General features: G+C 43.8%; 1 protein-coding gene across 6 annotated transcripts in view; it reads left to right on the plus strand.

Annotated features, from left to right (window-relative positions):
• The window catches only part of LOC140414552 (AT-rich interactive domain-containing protein 1A-like), a 251,459-nt gene that overhangs the window by 55,138 nt on the left and 181,460 nt on the right, over positions 1-14,861 (plus strand). For all 6 annotated transcript variants that reach the window (XM_072500985.1, XM_072500986.1, XM_072500988.1 and 3 more), the window contains exon 2: positions 9,546-9,752. In XM_072500985.1, coding sequence (XP_072357086.1) covers positions 9,546-9,752 — 207 coding nt within the window. The remainder of the gene's footprint in view (positions 1-9,545; positions 9,753-14,861) is intronic.

The following is a 14,861-nucleotide window of genomic DNA, read 5'->3' on the forward strand; positions in this document are numbered from 1 at the left end:
ACTGGCATTAAGTACCCCCATTCTACCTGGCCAAACGCCTTCTCAGCTTCCCAATGCCACAACCACCTCTGTTTCCTTTCCCTCTGCCGGTGCCATAACGACGTTCAATGCCCTTCTAATGTTTGAAAAGAGCTGCCTCACTCACGAACCCATTCTGATCTTCACCTATCACCTTCGGGAGGCACTCCTCCAGCCTACCGGCCAGTACCTTTGCCAATACTTTTGCGCCCACATTCCGAAGAGATGTGGGCCTATACGACCCACACTCCGTCGGATCCTTAACTTTTTTTCGCAACAGGGAAATTGATGCCTGCCCCAAAGTTTGTGGCAACACCCCCTTCCCTATCGCCTCTTCAAACATCCCCACCATCAGGGGTGCCAGCTTATCCTTAAATTTTTTATAATATTCCACCGGAAACCCATCCGGCCCTGCCACCTTCCCCGACTGCATCCTCCCAATCGCATCCTTTATCTCCTGCTCCACTTCGCTCCTGTCCCCCTCTCCTAACCTCGGGTACCCCACCCCATCTAGATATTCCTGCATCTCACTGTCCCCCAGGTGGCTCAGACCTGTACAACCCCTCATAAAATTCCTCAAAAACCTTGTTAATCAGATCCGGAGCTACTACCAACTTTCCGGAGCCACCACCAACTTAGGTGTTGGCAAGCTTAAATGTGGAAAAATCTCCAGGTCCGGACAAATTGCATCCCAAGTTGCTGTGGGAAGCGAGGGAGGAGATTACAGGGCCCTGATCCAAATTTGTAATTCTTCTCTGGCCATGGGAAAGGTGCCAGAGGACTGGAGAATTGTGAATGTGGCCCCACTATTTAAGAAAGGCTGTTGTGATAAGCCAGGGAACTACAGACCAGTAAGTCTCATGTCAGTGGTGGGGAAGAGGAGAAACTTCTGAAGGAGGGAATCTATCTCCACTTGGAGAGGCAAGATGTGATCAGGAATACTCAGCATGGCTTTGTCAGAGGGAGGTCATGCCTAACAAATTTGATTGAATTTTTTGAGCACGTGCCTAAGTGTGTAGATGAGGGTAGTGTAGTTGATGTAGTTTACATGGATTTCAGCAAAGCATTTGACAAGGTCTCCCTACATTAGAGACTTATAAAGAAGGCAAATGCACATGGGATACCGGGGAACTTGAAAAGGTGGATTCAAAGCTGGCTGAGCTGTAGGAGACAGAGCGTGATGACAGACTGTGTTAGTGACTGGAAGCCAATGTCCAGTGGCATACCACAGGGATCTGCGCTGGTTCCCTTATTATTTGTCATTTATATAAACTACTTGGATGACTATGTGGGGGGTAGGATCAGTAAGTTTGCTGATGACACAAAGACCGGGGTGGTTAATGGTGAGGCTGAGAGTCTTGGGTTACAGGAAGATATGGATGGGGTGGCCAAATGGGCAGAAAAGTGCAGATGGAATTTAATCCTGAAAAGTGTGAGATGTTACACTTTGGAAGGAGCAATTTGACAAGGAAATATTCAATGAATAGCATCACACTGGGAAATCCTGAGGAACAAAAAGAGCATGACGTGTTTGTAAATAGATCTCTGAAGACAGAAGGGCAGGTTAATAGGGTGGTGAAAAAGGCATATGGTACACTTTCCTTTATAAATCGTGACTTAGACTACAAAATCAAGGAAGTCATGTTGGAGTTATATAGAACATTGGTGAGGCCACAGCTGGAGAACTGATCGGTGCGTTATCAGAAGGATGTTACACCAGGATGTTGCCTGGGATGGAACATTTTAGTTTTGAAGAGAGGTTGGATAGACTTGGGTTGTTTTCGCTGGATCAGAGACGACTGAGCGGGGACCTGATCGAGGTGCACAAGATTGAGGGGCATGAACGGGGTGGAGAGGGAACAGCTGTTCCCCTTAGTTGAAGGGTCGGTTACGAGGGAACACAAGTTCAAGGTGAGGGGCGGAAGATTCTGGGGGGGGATTTGTGGAAAAATCTTTTTACCCAGAGGGTGGTGACGGTCTGGAATACATTGCCTGGGAGGGTGTTAGAGGCGGGTTGCCTCTACCACCTGGATGAGCACTTGGCACATCTTAACATTTGAGGTTATGGGCCAAGTACTGGCAAATGGGATTAGGATTGGCAGATCAGGTACCTTTCATGTGGCTGTGCAGACTCGATGGGCCGAAGGGCCTTTTCTGCACTGTATTTTTCTGTGATTCTGTGAAGATTCTACATCCCACCTCCTAACTTGCATCAAACACTTTAACCATCACTTCTGTGTTAACTGACCCAGATTGGTTCCCAGTGCAGCAATATATATATATTTATATAAAAATTCTCATCCTTGTTTTCAGATCTATCCTTGGCATTGCCATCCATATCTCTGTAATCACCTGTATACGTACAATCCCCTGAGATCCATGTACCCCTCCAATTCTGGCTCTTTTGCTTCCCTAATTTTAATTCCTCCTCTGCTGCCAAAGGCCTCAACCGTTGAAATTCCATGCCTAGCTCACAATATCTTTTTAAAAAATTTGTTCATGGGATGTGGGCATCGCTGGCTGGGTCAGCATTTATTGCCCATTCCTGAGGGCATTTAAGAGTCAACCACATTGCCGTAGATCTGGAGTCACATGTAGGGCAGACCGTGTAAGGATGACAGATTTCTTTCCCTAAAGGACATTAGTGAACCAGATGGGTTTTTATGACAAACAACAATGGGTTCTTGGTCACTGTTAGACCTTTAGTTCCACATTTTTATCGTGTGCGCGTGTGCGTAGGGGGTTGCGTGTGTGTGTGTGTGTGGGTGGGGGGGGGGGGGGGGGGGGGGTGTGTGGGGGTGGGGGGGGGGGGGTGGTTGTGTGCTGTCTGTCTCTGTGTAGTGTGTGCATGTGCTGTGAGTGAGCCGTACTTGGGAAAGTCCTATAATTTGCTCTTATCCAATGTTTGTTTCTTTTTGCTTTGCCAGAGGGCACAGGATTTTATTGTAAAAGCTAAATAGAATAGTTTCCAAACTGCAATAGGTGGATTTTAACTTGTGTTCTCTGAATTATTCGTCTTGATTTCGGTCTTGCTAATCCAACTCGAAATTTTTATTTAATTTGTTTAAATTTCAAAGTAGTGGAGTCATTATATTTTAATTTATTGATCATCGAAAGTAATGATTTGTGTTGGGGCAGCATTGTGGCGCAGTGGGATAGCCCTGCAGCCTCACGGCGCCGAGGCCCTAGGTTCGATTCCGGCTCTGGGAGGAGTGGAGTTTGTGTCGTGTCCATGTGGAGTTTGCACATTCTCCCCGTGTTTGAGTGGGTTTCACCCCCACAACCCAAAAAGATGTTCAGGCTCGGTGGATTGGCCACGCTAAATTGCCCCTTAATTGGAAAAAATGAATTGGGTGCTCTATATTTAATTTTTTAAAAAGTAATGATTTGTGTTTATTTCCAACAAGTGTCAGTAGCCTGGCAGGGCCTGTGACCAGTGTGTTGTAATTCAGCACCAGAAATAATAAACGGTAGATTTACATCTCTGTACGTTGATCGGAGCTGCACGGATTCAAGCGGTTAATATAAATGGCTAGACCTCCCGGGACCTTAAACATCGGAGGTTAATCTCTTAAACTGCTGTCGGATCTTGAAGCAAAAATCATAACAGTGAGTGTCGAAGGTCTTGGAGTGGTGCCAGGCAGGACGGTAAAAGAGGCAGCACATGGAGGTTGGGGGTTTCTCTGACACTTCCACACAGCAACTTCCTACAATGTAAAAGAGATTTAAAAAAAAAAAAAACACTTCCATGATGTTGTGCTATTTGCAGTGATACTTGGTGGAACTGCACTCTTCTTTCTTGGTTACAGTTGGACAGCTAAGGAAGTGCTTAATATGAGTTGGGAGCAGGAATAGGCCACTTCGAGCCTGCTCCGCCATTCAATAAGATAATGATTGATCTGACTGTAACGTCCAGCCTACCTCTGGTAAACACTCCACCCACCCCGCGAACCTACCTAACTCAGCCTTGAAAACATTCAAAGACTTTGCTTCCACCCTTTTGAGGAAGGGAGTTCCAAAGACTCACTACACTCTGAGGAAAAAATATTTCTCCTCATCTCTGTCTTAAATGGTCGACCCCTTATTTTTAAACAATGACCTCTAGTTCTAGATTAGAACATAGAACATTATAGCGCAGTACAGGCCCTTCGGCCCTCGATGTTGCACCGACCTTTGAAACCACTCTAAAGCCCATCTACACTATTCCCTTATCATCCATATGTTTATCCAATGACCATTTAAATGCCCTTAATGTTGACGAGTCCACTACTGTTGCAGGCAGGGCATTCCACGCCCTGGCTACTCTCTGAATAATGAACCTACCTCTGACATCTGTCCTATATATATCACCCCTCAATTTAAAGCCATGTCCCCTCGTGCTCGACATCACCATCCGAGGAAAAAGGCTCTCACTGTCCACCCTATCCAATCCTCTGACCATCTTGTATGCCTCAATTAAGTCACCCCTTAACCACCTTTCTAAAGAAAATAACCTCAAGTCCCTCAGCCTGCCCTCATAAGATCTTCCCTCCAGACCAGGAAACATCCTGGTAAATCTCCTCTGCACCCTTTTCAATGCTTCCACATCCTATAATGCGGCGACCAGAACTGCACGCAATACTCGAAATGCGGCCGCACCAGAGTTTTGTACAGCTGCAACATGACCTCATGGCTCCGAAACTCAATCCCTCTACCAATAAAAGCTAACACACCGTATGCCTTCTTAACAACCGTCTCAACCTGGGTGGCAACTTTCAGGGATCTATGTACATGGACACCAAGATCTCTCCGCTCATCCACACTACCAAGAATCTTACCATTTGCCCAGTACTCTGTCTTCCTGTTATTCCTTCCAAAATGAATTACCTCACATTTTTCTGCATTAAACTGCATTTGCCACCTCGCAGCCCAGCTCTGCAGCTTATCTATGTCCCTCTGTAACGTGTTACATCCTTCCGCACTGTCCACAACTCCACCAACTTTAGTGTCATCGGCAAATTTACTCACCCGTCCTTTTACGCCATTCTCCAGGTCATTTATAAAAATGACAAACAGCAGTGGCCCCAAAACAGATCCTTGTGGTACATCACTAGTCACTGGACTCCAGTGTGAACATTTCCCATCAACCACCACCCTTTGCCTTCTTCCAGCTAGCCAATTTCTGATCCAAACTGCTAAATCACCCTGAATCCCATGCCTCTGTATTTTCTGTAATAGCCTACCGTGGGGAACCTTATCAAACGCTTTACTGAAATCCATATACACCACATCAACTGCTTTACCCTCGTCCACGTGTTTGGTCACCTTCTCAAAGAACTCAATAAGGAATCTCAGTAAGATTCTTGGTAGTGTGGATGAGCGGAGAGATCTTGGTGTCCATGTACATAGATCCCTGAAAGTTGCCACCCAGGTTGAGACGGTTGTTAAGAAGGCATACGGTGTGTTAGCTTTTATTGGTAGAGGGATTGAGTTTCGGAGCCATGAGGTCATGTTGCAACTGTACAAAACTCTGGTGCGGCCGCATTTCGAGTGTTGCGTGCAGTTCTGGTCGCCGCATTATAGGAAGGATGTGGAAGCATTGAAAAGGGTGCAGAGGAGATTTACCAGGATGTTTCCTGGTCTGGAGGGAAGATCTTATGAGGGCAGGCTGAGGGACTTGAGGTTATTTTCTTTAGAAAGAAGGTGGTTAAGAGGTGACTTAATTGAGGCATACAAGATGGTCAGAGGATTAGATAGGGTGGACAGTGAGAGCCTTTTTCCTCGGTAGGTGAGGCACGACCTACCCTTCACAAAACTGTGTTGACTATCTCTAATTAAATTATTCCTTTCCAGATGATTGTACGTCCTATCTCTTATCAACCTTTCCAAGACTTTGCCCACAACCGAAGTAAGGCTCACTGGTTTATAGTTACCGGGGTTGTCTCTACTCCCCTTCTTGAACAAGGGGACAACATTTGCTATCTTCTCCCACAAGAGGACACATCCTCTCCATATTCGCCCTCTCCAGACTCTTGTATGTTTCAATCCAGTTTGTTTCAATTCTGCAGGAAGTGTGGAATAACTAACTGCAAAGCTAGTTTTGTAAAAATAAATTTAGAATACCCAATTCATTTTTTCCAATTAAGGGTCAATTTAGCATGGCCAATCCACCTGCCCTGCACATCTTTGTGTTGTTGGGGGGTGAAACCCACGCAAACACGGGGAGAATGTGCAAACTCCACACGGACAGTGATCCAGAGCCAGGATCGAACCTGGGACTTCAGCGCCACGAGGCATCAGGGCTAACCCACTGTGCCACCGTGCTGCCCAACTGCAAAGATAGTTAATGAATGAGACCAGACCCCTTTTGAGTGGAGCACCACCATGTGGAAAATTGGATACCCATTGTGGAGGCATAAGAGGGATTGAGATACAGAGCTGGATATTGTTGGTAGATATGTAATAATAATCTTTATTAGTGTGACAAGTAGGCTTACATTAACACTGCAAGGAAGTTACTAAAATCCCTGAGTCGCACGCTATGGTGCCTGTTCGGCTGCACTTGAGGGAAAAGTCAGAATGTCCAATTCACCTAACATGTACATCTTTTGGAACTGACCTTTTTACCTGTTGATGATGCAGGTGTATAGATGAGGACGAGGAAGTGGCCAAAAAAAGATCCCATGGGACTGCAGAGGTAATGATATAGGAGTGGGAAGAAAGACTGTTGCAAAAAATACATTAGCCATAGTTGGATAGCCAGGTGTGTACCCAAGGCTGTCCCACTAAGCGAAGCACTGGAAGAGCAGCTAAAAGCAGGATGGTCTGGTCAACAGTGTTAAAGCTGCAAACAAAACACTCAAATTACTGTCACTAGGCAATATCATTTGTGAGCTTGGAGCCATTTAACTACTGCAACAGGGCATATAGCAGATTGGAGAGATGTAAAGATGGATTGAAGGAAATGTCATAGATTTGAGAGGTGGCATCATATTCAGCACTTTGGAGAGAAAGGGAGGCTGGAGATTGGGTGATGGCTGTTTTGAAGAGGGAGGACAATGATGGCTAACCGAACTAAGGAAGGGGAAGTATTTAAAATCTTGGGTAACATGAGAGACGAGGACATTTGGTCATCGGATCCGAGGAAGGCTCAAAGGAGCACTAAGTGGGTCTTGTACAAGATTGGAGATAGTATGAGGATGAAGAAGATGATAATTCTCGCTGCAGAATACCCAGTCTCAGCTACACTTTGGTAGCCCGGTATTTGTTATGGCCTGCTCAGTCTGGCTTCTGACCAGTGGTGACCTCACACTGTATATAGTAGCATACCAGTGATGGTGGTGCTACTGGAAGGGGACAATGGTTCTGTACTTTTGTTTCGGAGATGGTAGTTTCCTTGTATTTACATGGCACAAATGTTACTCCTACTTACCAGCTTAGGGATTTCAATTTTCCACAGCTATAATTTCTAGCTGTTTACAGACTTGATTTGTACATTTTCTAAACTTTTCATGCAAGAACTGAGAGAGAATCCGTGAGCAGTTGTTCTCAGTACTATCACTCATAGTTTTTGCATTGTCCAATAAGCTTGAGAAATGACTGTTTGCATGATAGGATGTTTTTCTGTGAAGACCACCGTATAACTGTTGTTTCTATTCAGAAGCTGGAATGTCACAATCTGAATAGCTGCAGTTATAGTTAAGTGTGCAGTGCCTGAATTAGTGCACTCCACAAAATGTCCACAGTAGATCACAAAATGGCAGCCAGCAATTGCCATCCCGTCGAAAGCTGCCATTCTCCCCATATTCATTAAAAGCCTGGGTTTAAAATCTGTAACCGTTGCACTGGATGTATACGTAAATGTTGTTTATATGAGTAGTTTAACTTCTAGTAAAATATTTGGGAGATGGCAAAAACACTAAACCAATGTTTTTCGTGACAATTTCTCTCTTAGGAAGAACAGTAGGTTTTGATTCTTGATCAGAATAAAAGTTGTGTCCTGATTAACTTAAGGGAAAATGGCGCTGAGGTCAGTGGCAGAGGAATTATATTCATGTGTTGCCTCTGATTTATTTTTAAACCAGTAAACCAATAGATGAACTTTTTAACCAGGAGCTAACAGCAGCAATGCTGCCCCCTTTGGTGGGGTGCCTTAAAAGTGTCTTGGAAAGAGCATATCTCTGGGGTTTGCCAGCAAATATATCTGACGTGGAAATTTACACAGCACAGTTGTTGAGGGAAGGCTGTCATTGAGTCCCTGATCTTGGGTTGTATGTTGGCTCCTCATCTTCTGATTAATAATATTTGACACAAAAGGAGGGATAGATATATGGAGGAACATCTATACCCTGCAAAGGGTGAACACTACTTACCTCTTGGTTTGTGGGCTGTTCTATTATACTGAAACCATATGTTGCAATTCTTCAATTATATTTCAGAAAAGCATTGAAATTTACAGCATGGAAGGAAACCATTCAGCCCATTGTAGCCATCCAGCCTAAACCCATTGTAGCCATCCAGCCTAATCCCATTAATATCGTGAGAACCCAATAACTGTTCGAGAAATTTGTGTGCTGGGAACACTGTTGCAAACATTGGGAATATGATGGAGACTGCTAGAAGTCTATCAAAGATGGCAGTAGTTTCCATGGACGTGTACATTTTGAATCTTGTTTTATTGCTTAATTGAGATCAACTTTTATAGAACACTTCCTTGACTTCCTGATTGTGGACATTTTCAGTCATTGGATTGGGCGCTAAACATTGATGTTAGTAGAGGCTTTGCTCTTTCTACAGTGGCTATCTTCACAAACTTTCAGGTATCTCGCTCTTTGTATCAGCTCCTGCTTAAGATGTTCCCAGTCATATGAGTTGATGGTGGTTGTACTGTGTCGCTGGAGCATGGTCTGAATCCTGCTCAGTTGACTTGCAGCAGACTGGGGCCTGCTCCTATACTCTTGTGATGTGTACAATACTTGATAAGAATTGTACATGATGCTATGCAACAATTCATTGTATTCCTACATTCTCTGCATTAATATCAATTATTCCTTTTTGTTCTTGTGTTGGCTTCTTATTCAAAATTTGAGCTCAGAGAATGTCGCTGCTTCCTTAATAATAGAGTGACTGTTGTTATAAGGTGCTGGCTTGTTTGTGATGGTCACTTTGAGTATAATTTCGATACGGGAGGCCCAATGGCAGTAATGAATGTCAGTGATTATTTTAAACAGTGGTTGCTTTAAGAGTGAGTGAGTGAATACCATGGAACACCTTTACTGGCTGGACTTGTACTTTTAATATACTTCCTTGCCGATAACGTGCATTACATTCAACAGAGAGAAAGTACATGTTGTAGAAGAGGGAAAAAGGTCCCATTTGTGGTTCAATTTATTTCCAGGCTTGTAAATATGTTGGTTCGTTTTCTCTTTCCTTCATCTACATGGTGGTATTTTGGAAAAATAATACACCTGTCTGAATTGTGTGAACAATTTGGCTGTTGGAATTATATTTTCACCAGTAACTAATCACTGGTCAATTTCCTTTATCAGCCAACCAGCCCTATGGACCAGATGGGGATGAAGAGACCTCAGCTGTATGGCGGCAGCAATAATCCATATGCACAGCAAGCACCACCGCAACAGAGCGGACCTTACCCAGGACAACCGTATGGACCTCCAGCGCCTCAGCGCTATCCCGTGGGTGTGCAGGGCCGGGCCCAAGGCACCATGGGGGGCGGGCTACAGTACCCACAACAGGTGAGAAATTACTGCAGTGCCAATCATCGGTGTATATCGGCATCATTTGTGCTTCACTTGTCAAACTGGACTCTGTTAAATTGTGTTGCTGTGCTTGCACTACTTGTAACATTTATAAAGGTTGTTTATTTTTCTATAATCAAGACATTCTCAGTATGCCTTTCGTAGTTATGTCAGGCCATGTATCTTCAAATCCTATAGTAAAGTCCAATTGGTCATAGCTTTTTAATTTAGCTATGTCCTAATACCTGTTTCTATTCCATGCTCGCCTCGTGAGAAAATTCATTCGCTCTCTCTCGCCATCAGTCTTTCACGTTGCTTTGAATATTTTTATTAAAAACCAGTAAACAGTTGTACAAGGCCAAACAGTACAAACACTAATTTTGCATTGCAGCAGCTGGGTATCCTCGCCTCTGTACCAATGTAGGGGGGCGGGGGGGTTGGATATTCTGATTCTTGAAACGGTAAACCACACAGTTGTATAAAAACAAACGGTACAAGCACTAAACTTTGTGGTGGGAGACCAAATACCCTCGCCTCTGTACCAACATAAGGGGGAGGAGGGAAGGGGGGGTGGTAGGGAGGTTCACGTTGCTTTGTTAGGGTGCTGTAATTATGGAGTGCTAGGCAGGTCAGCTGTGTCTCATCTTGCTGGATGTTGAACTCTATGCATTGATACTAATTGCAACCAAGCTGTGAGAAAGTTTGTGAGCAAAGGCAAGGTGGTGATGGCATTGTCATCTCTTCTAACAAGATTTTTGAACTGGTGGACCTGGTCATGGACTGTCCTGATTCTTATTTAATTTTCCCACACAGTTTCTCTACTAAGATTTCTATTGTTGCTAATGATGGTGCCATGATTTGTGCTGATTTACATAAAAAAGTTTGGGTGGGCACGAGGAGAAGTTGGGTTGAAGAATTCAATTGATCTGTCCTAACGTACACTTCATAGCTGTTCACTTCCCAATGTGAATGGAAATGACATTTCAGAGAATTTGTGCCCATAACTGAGTTTTACTGTTTTCCTCAACCCTTAGTTACACTTCATTGTTGCACTCGTGGATCTTGGGCCACTGGCTCATTATGGAAGAGGTGTAACTCAATTTTCGATCTAGTTTATCTCCTGTATTTTCCCTGTGGTCATCTGGAAGTTCCCATCGTGTCTACTTCTCAATTGCTATTTGCTGATATTTGGTCCCTTATTCTTTTGGAGTGGAGTGTTTTTCTGGGCTGGCTGGGATTGAGGATGTATTCTGTGGAAGCTTGCTGTCTCTGGATCATTTCAAAAGCACTGATAAAAAGGTTGTCACCATTGTATTTGTAAGCAAGTAGGTAAAAGAAAGGGAGACAGAAAAAGTCCCAACTTTGAGTGTATTCGAGCAAGAAATCAAGCATCAGATTAAAGATCAATGAGTAGCCTGCACTTTCTTAGTTACTGCATCTAGGCAGTGACCTGAAAATCAGAACTGTAAAATCAGTTGTGGCTGTTGACCATCTCAGAACAATAGTTTTGTTTGTGTTACAAAATCCACGTTCAAAAGCTGATATGATATAGTTGATGCCCTAATCTGTCCCTATCTATAGGATAGTAAGTAGAAAATGTGAAAGGTGGCTGGTGCTGAACATATTTCCGATTGTTAATCTTTGAAAGACTGTTTCAAAGCTGGTTGAGAATATGTCAAATAATTAATTGGTTTCTGTCTCTGGAGGAATTTCTGAGAATGACTTGCACAGGTGGCCATTCTGCGCTAAATGTTTAATCTAAAAAATTTTTTCACATAAATTTAGAGTACACAATTTTTTTCTTCAATAAACGGGCAATTTAGCGTGGCCAATTCACCTACCCGGCACATCTTTTGGGTTGTGGGGGTGGTGAGACCCACGCAGACACGGAGGGAATGTGCAAAAAGCCATACGGACGGGGGTCTAGGATCGAACCTGCGTCCTTGGCGGCGTGATGCAGCAGTGCTAACCACTGCACTGCCATGCTGCCCTGCCATTTTGCACTCATGCGCCTAGACCAAAGATCATAAGAGTCTGAGTTTTATAGCACAGGGAAGCCCTTTCAACATACCATCCCTGTGCAACCTCTCAAGAAACTGTATTCAGCTCAGGCATTTTACCAAATATTTTCAGCACAGAAACAGCCTTTTAGTCCAAGATCCAAGCTGACATTTATGCTCCATGCAAGCGTTCCTAATATACCCATAATATAACCTATCTCTGTGGCCCTTGAATTTATTTGTCTTTTGTTTGAATACATTAATAGTTCCTTAAGCCACTCCTTATGGCAGCAAGTTCCACATTCTCACCCCAATGGACAAATAAGTTTCTACTGAGATCCCTGTTGGGTTTATTAGTGACTGTTATATTTACGGCCCTTAGTGCTTGCCTTACCTTCTGGTAAAACATCTTTTCTAAGTCTACCCTTAATAGGTCACATCTCAGTCTTTTTTCCAAAGAGAAGAGCTCCCGCCAATTCAATCTTTCTTGGTGACTTGTCTTGAGGAAGGATGTTCCTGCTATGGAAGGAGTGCAGCAAAGGTTTACCAGACTGATCTCTGGGATGGCGGGACTGATGTATGAGACGAGGTTGAGTCGGTTAGGATTATGAGGCGAGGTTGAGCTGGTTAGGATTATATGAGGCGAGGTTGAATCGGTTAGCATTATAGTCACTGGAGTTCAGAAGAAAGCGGGGGTGGGGGGGGGGGGGGGCGCTCCCATAGAAGCCTATAAAATTCTAACAGGGCTAGACAGAGTAAATGCAGGAAGGATGTTCCCAATGATGGGGAGACCAGAACCAGGGGTCATAGTCTGAGACAACTGGGTAGACCATTTAGGACTGAGATGAGGAGAAATTTATTCACCGGAGAATGGCGTGCCTGTGGAATTCTCTACCCAGAAAGCAGCTGAGGCCAAAATATTGTATGTTTTCAAGAAGGAGTTAGATTTGGAGTCCAAAGATGTGCTTATTAAGTGGATTGGCCATGCTAAATAGCACCTCAGAGTGGGGCTGCAGGAAATGGGCCTAGGTGGGGTGATCTTTCGAAGGGCCGGTGCAGACTTTTATGAAAACCAGAACTGTTCACTTACTCGGTGTTGTTGTCCAACCAAGGTTCTAATCAAGTTGAACATAAACCTCTCTGCTTTTCAATTCCATCCTGCTAGAAATGAATCCAAGTACTTAAAAAAAATAAAAAATCTTATTACTCTGCATCACTTCCTTTCCTAAAACTTTCTAATTTTTTATATTTCAATTATTTACCCACTTTAAAAACTGACTGGATTCTGCTCCCAGCACTCTTTCTAGTAGAATTTTGAAACAAAAACAAAACTCAGCAATTAGGCAGCATCTGTGAGGAGAGAACAAAGTTAAGGTTTCAGATAAATGATCAACCTTCAAGATAGTTTGTTGATGACAGATCATTGACGTGAAATGTTAACTTTAAAAAAGAGATTTCCTTTTTCCCTGCATTTCTTCCCTTTTCTCAGTTTTCTCTGAACTTGTATTTTACATAAGAACTAGGAGAAGGAGTAGGCCATCTGGCCCCTCGAGCCTGCTCCGCCACTCAATGGGATCATGGCTGATCTGTTGTGGACTCAGCTCCACTTTCCGGCCGGAACACCATAACCCTCAATCCCTTTATTTTTCAAAAAACTATCTATCGTTATCTTAGAAACATTTAATGAAGGAGCCTCAAATGCTTCACTGGGCAAGGAATTCCATAGATTCACAACCCTTTGGGTGAAGAAGTCCCTCCTAAACTCAGTCCTAAATCTACTTCCCCTTATTTTGAGGCTATGCTTTCACCCGCCAGTGGAAACAACCTGCCCGCATCTATCCTATCCCCTTCATAATTTTATATGTTTCTATAAGATCCCCCCATATCCTTCTAAATTCCAACAGTCCCAGTCTTCTCAACCTCGCCTCGTAATCCAACCCCTTCAGCTCTGGGAATAACCTAGTGAATCTACTCTGCACACCCGCCAGCGCCAGTATGTCCTTTCTCAGGTAAGGAGACCAAAACTGAACGCAATACTCCAGGTGTGGCCTCACTAACACCTTATACAATTGCAGCATAACCTCCCTAGTCTTAAACTCCATCCCTCTAGCAATGAAGGACAAAATTCCATTCGCCTTCTTAATCACCTGTTGCACCTGTAAACCAACTTTTTGCGACTCATGCACTAGCACACCCAGGTCTCTCTGCACAGCAGCATGTTTTAATTTATCATTTCAATAATAATCCCTTTTTGCTGTTATTCCTACCAAAAATGGATAACCTCACATGTGTCAACATTGTATTCCATCTGCCAGACCCTAGCCCATTCACTTAACCTATCCAAATCCCTCTGCAGACTTCCGGTATCCTCTGCACTTTTTGCTTTCCCACTCATCTTAGTGTCATCTGCAAACTTGGACACATTGCCCTTGGTCCCCAACTCCAAATCATCTATGTAAATTGTGAACAATTGTGGGCCCAACACTGATCCCTGAGGGACACCACTAGCTACTGATTGCCAACCAGAGAAACAGCCATTAATCCCCACTCTTTGCTTTCTATTAATTAACCAATCCTCTATCCATGCTACTACTTTCCCCTTAATGCCATGCATCTTTATCTTATGCAGCAACCTTTTGTGTTGCACCTTGTCAAAGGCTTTCTGGAAATCCAGATATACCACATCCATTGGCTCCCCGTTATCTACCGCACTGTTAATGTCCTCAAAAAATTCCACTAAATTAGTTAGGCATGACCTGCCCTTTATGAACCCATGCTGCATCTGCCCAATGGGACAATTTCCATCCAGATGCCTTGCTATTTGTTCCTTGATGATAGATTCCAGCATCTTCCCTACTACCGAAGTTAAGCTCACTGGCCTATAATTACCCGCTTTCTGCCTACCTCCTTTTTTAAACAGTGGTGTCACGTTTGCTATTTTCCAAGCCGCTGGGACCACCCCAGAGTCTAGTGAATTTTGGTAAATTATCACTAGTTCATTTGCAATTTCCCTAGCCATCTCTTTTAGCACTCTGGGATGCATTCCATCAGGGTCAGGAGACTTGTCTACCTTTAGCACCCTTTGATTGCTGATCCCTAGATGTTC

This window comes from Scyliorhinus torazame, chromosome 1 (assembly GCF_047496885.1).
Source record: "Scyliorhinus torazame isolate Kashiwa2021f chromosome 1, sScyTor2.1, whole genome shotgun sequence".
In the NCBI taxonomy this organism is placed as follows: Eukaryota; Metazoa; Chordata; class Chondrichthyes; order Carcharhiniformes; family Scyliorhinidae; genus Scyliorhinus; species Scyliorhinus torazame.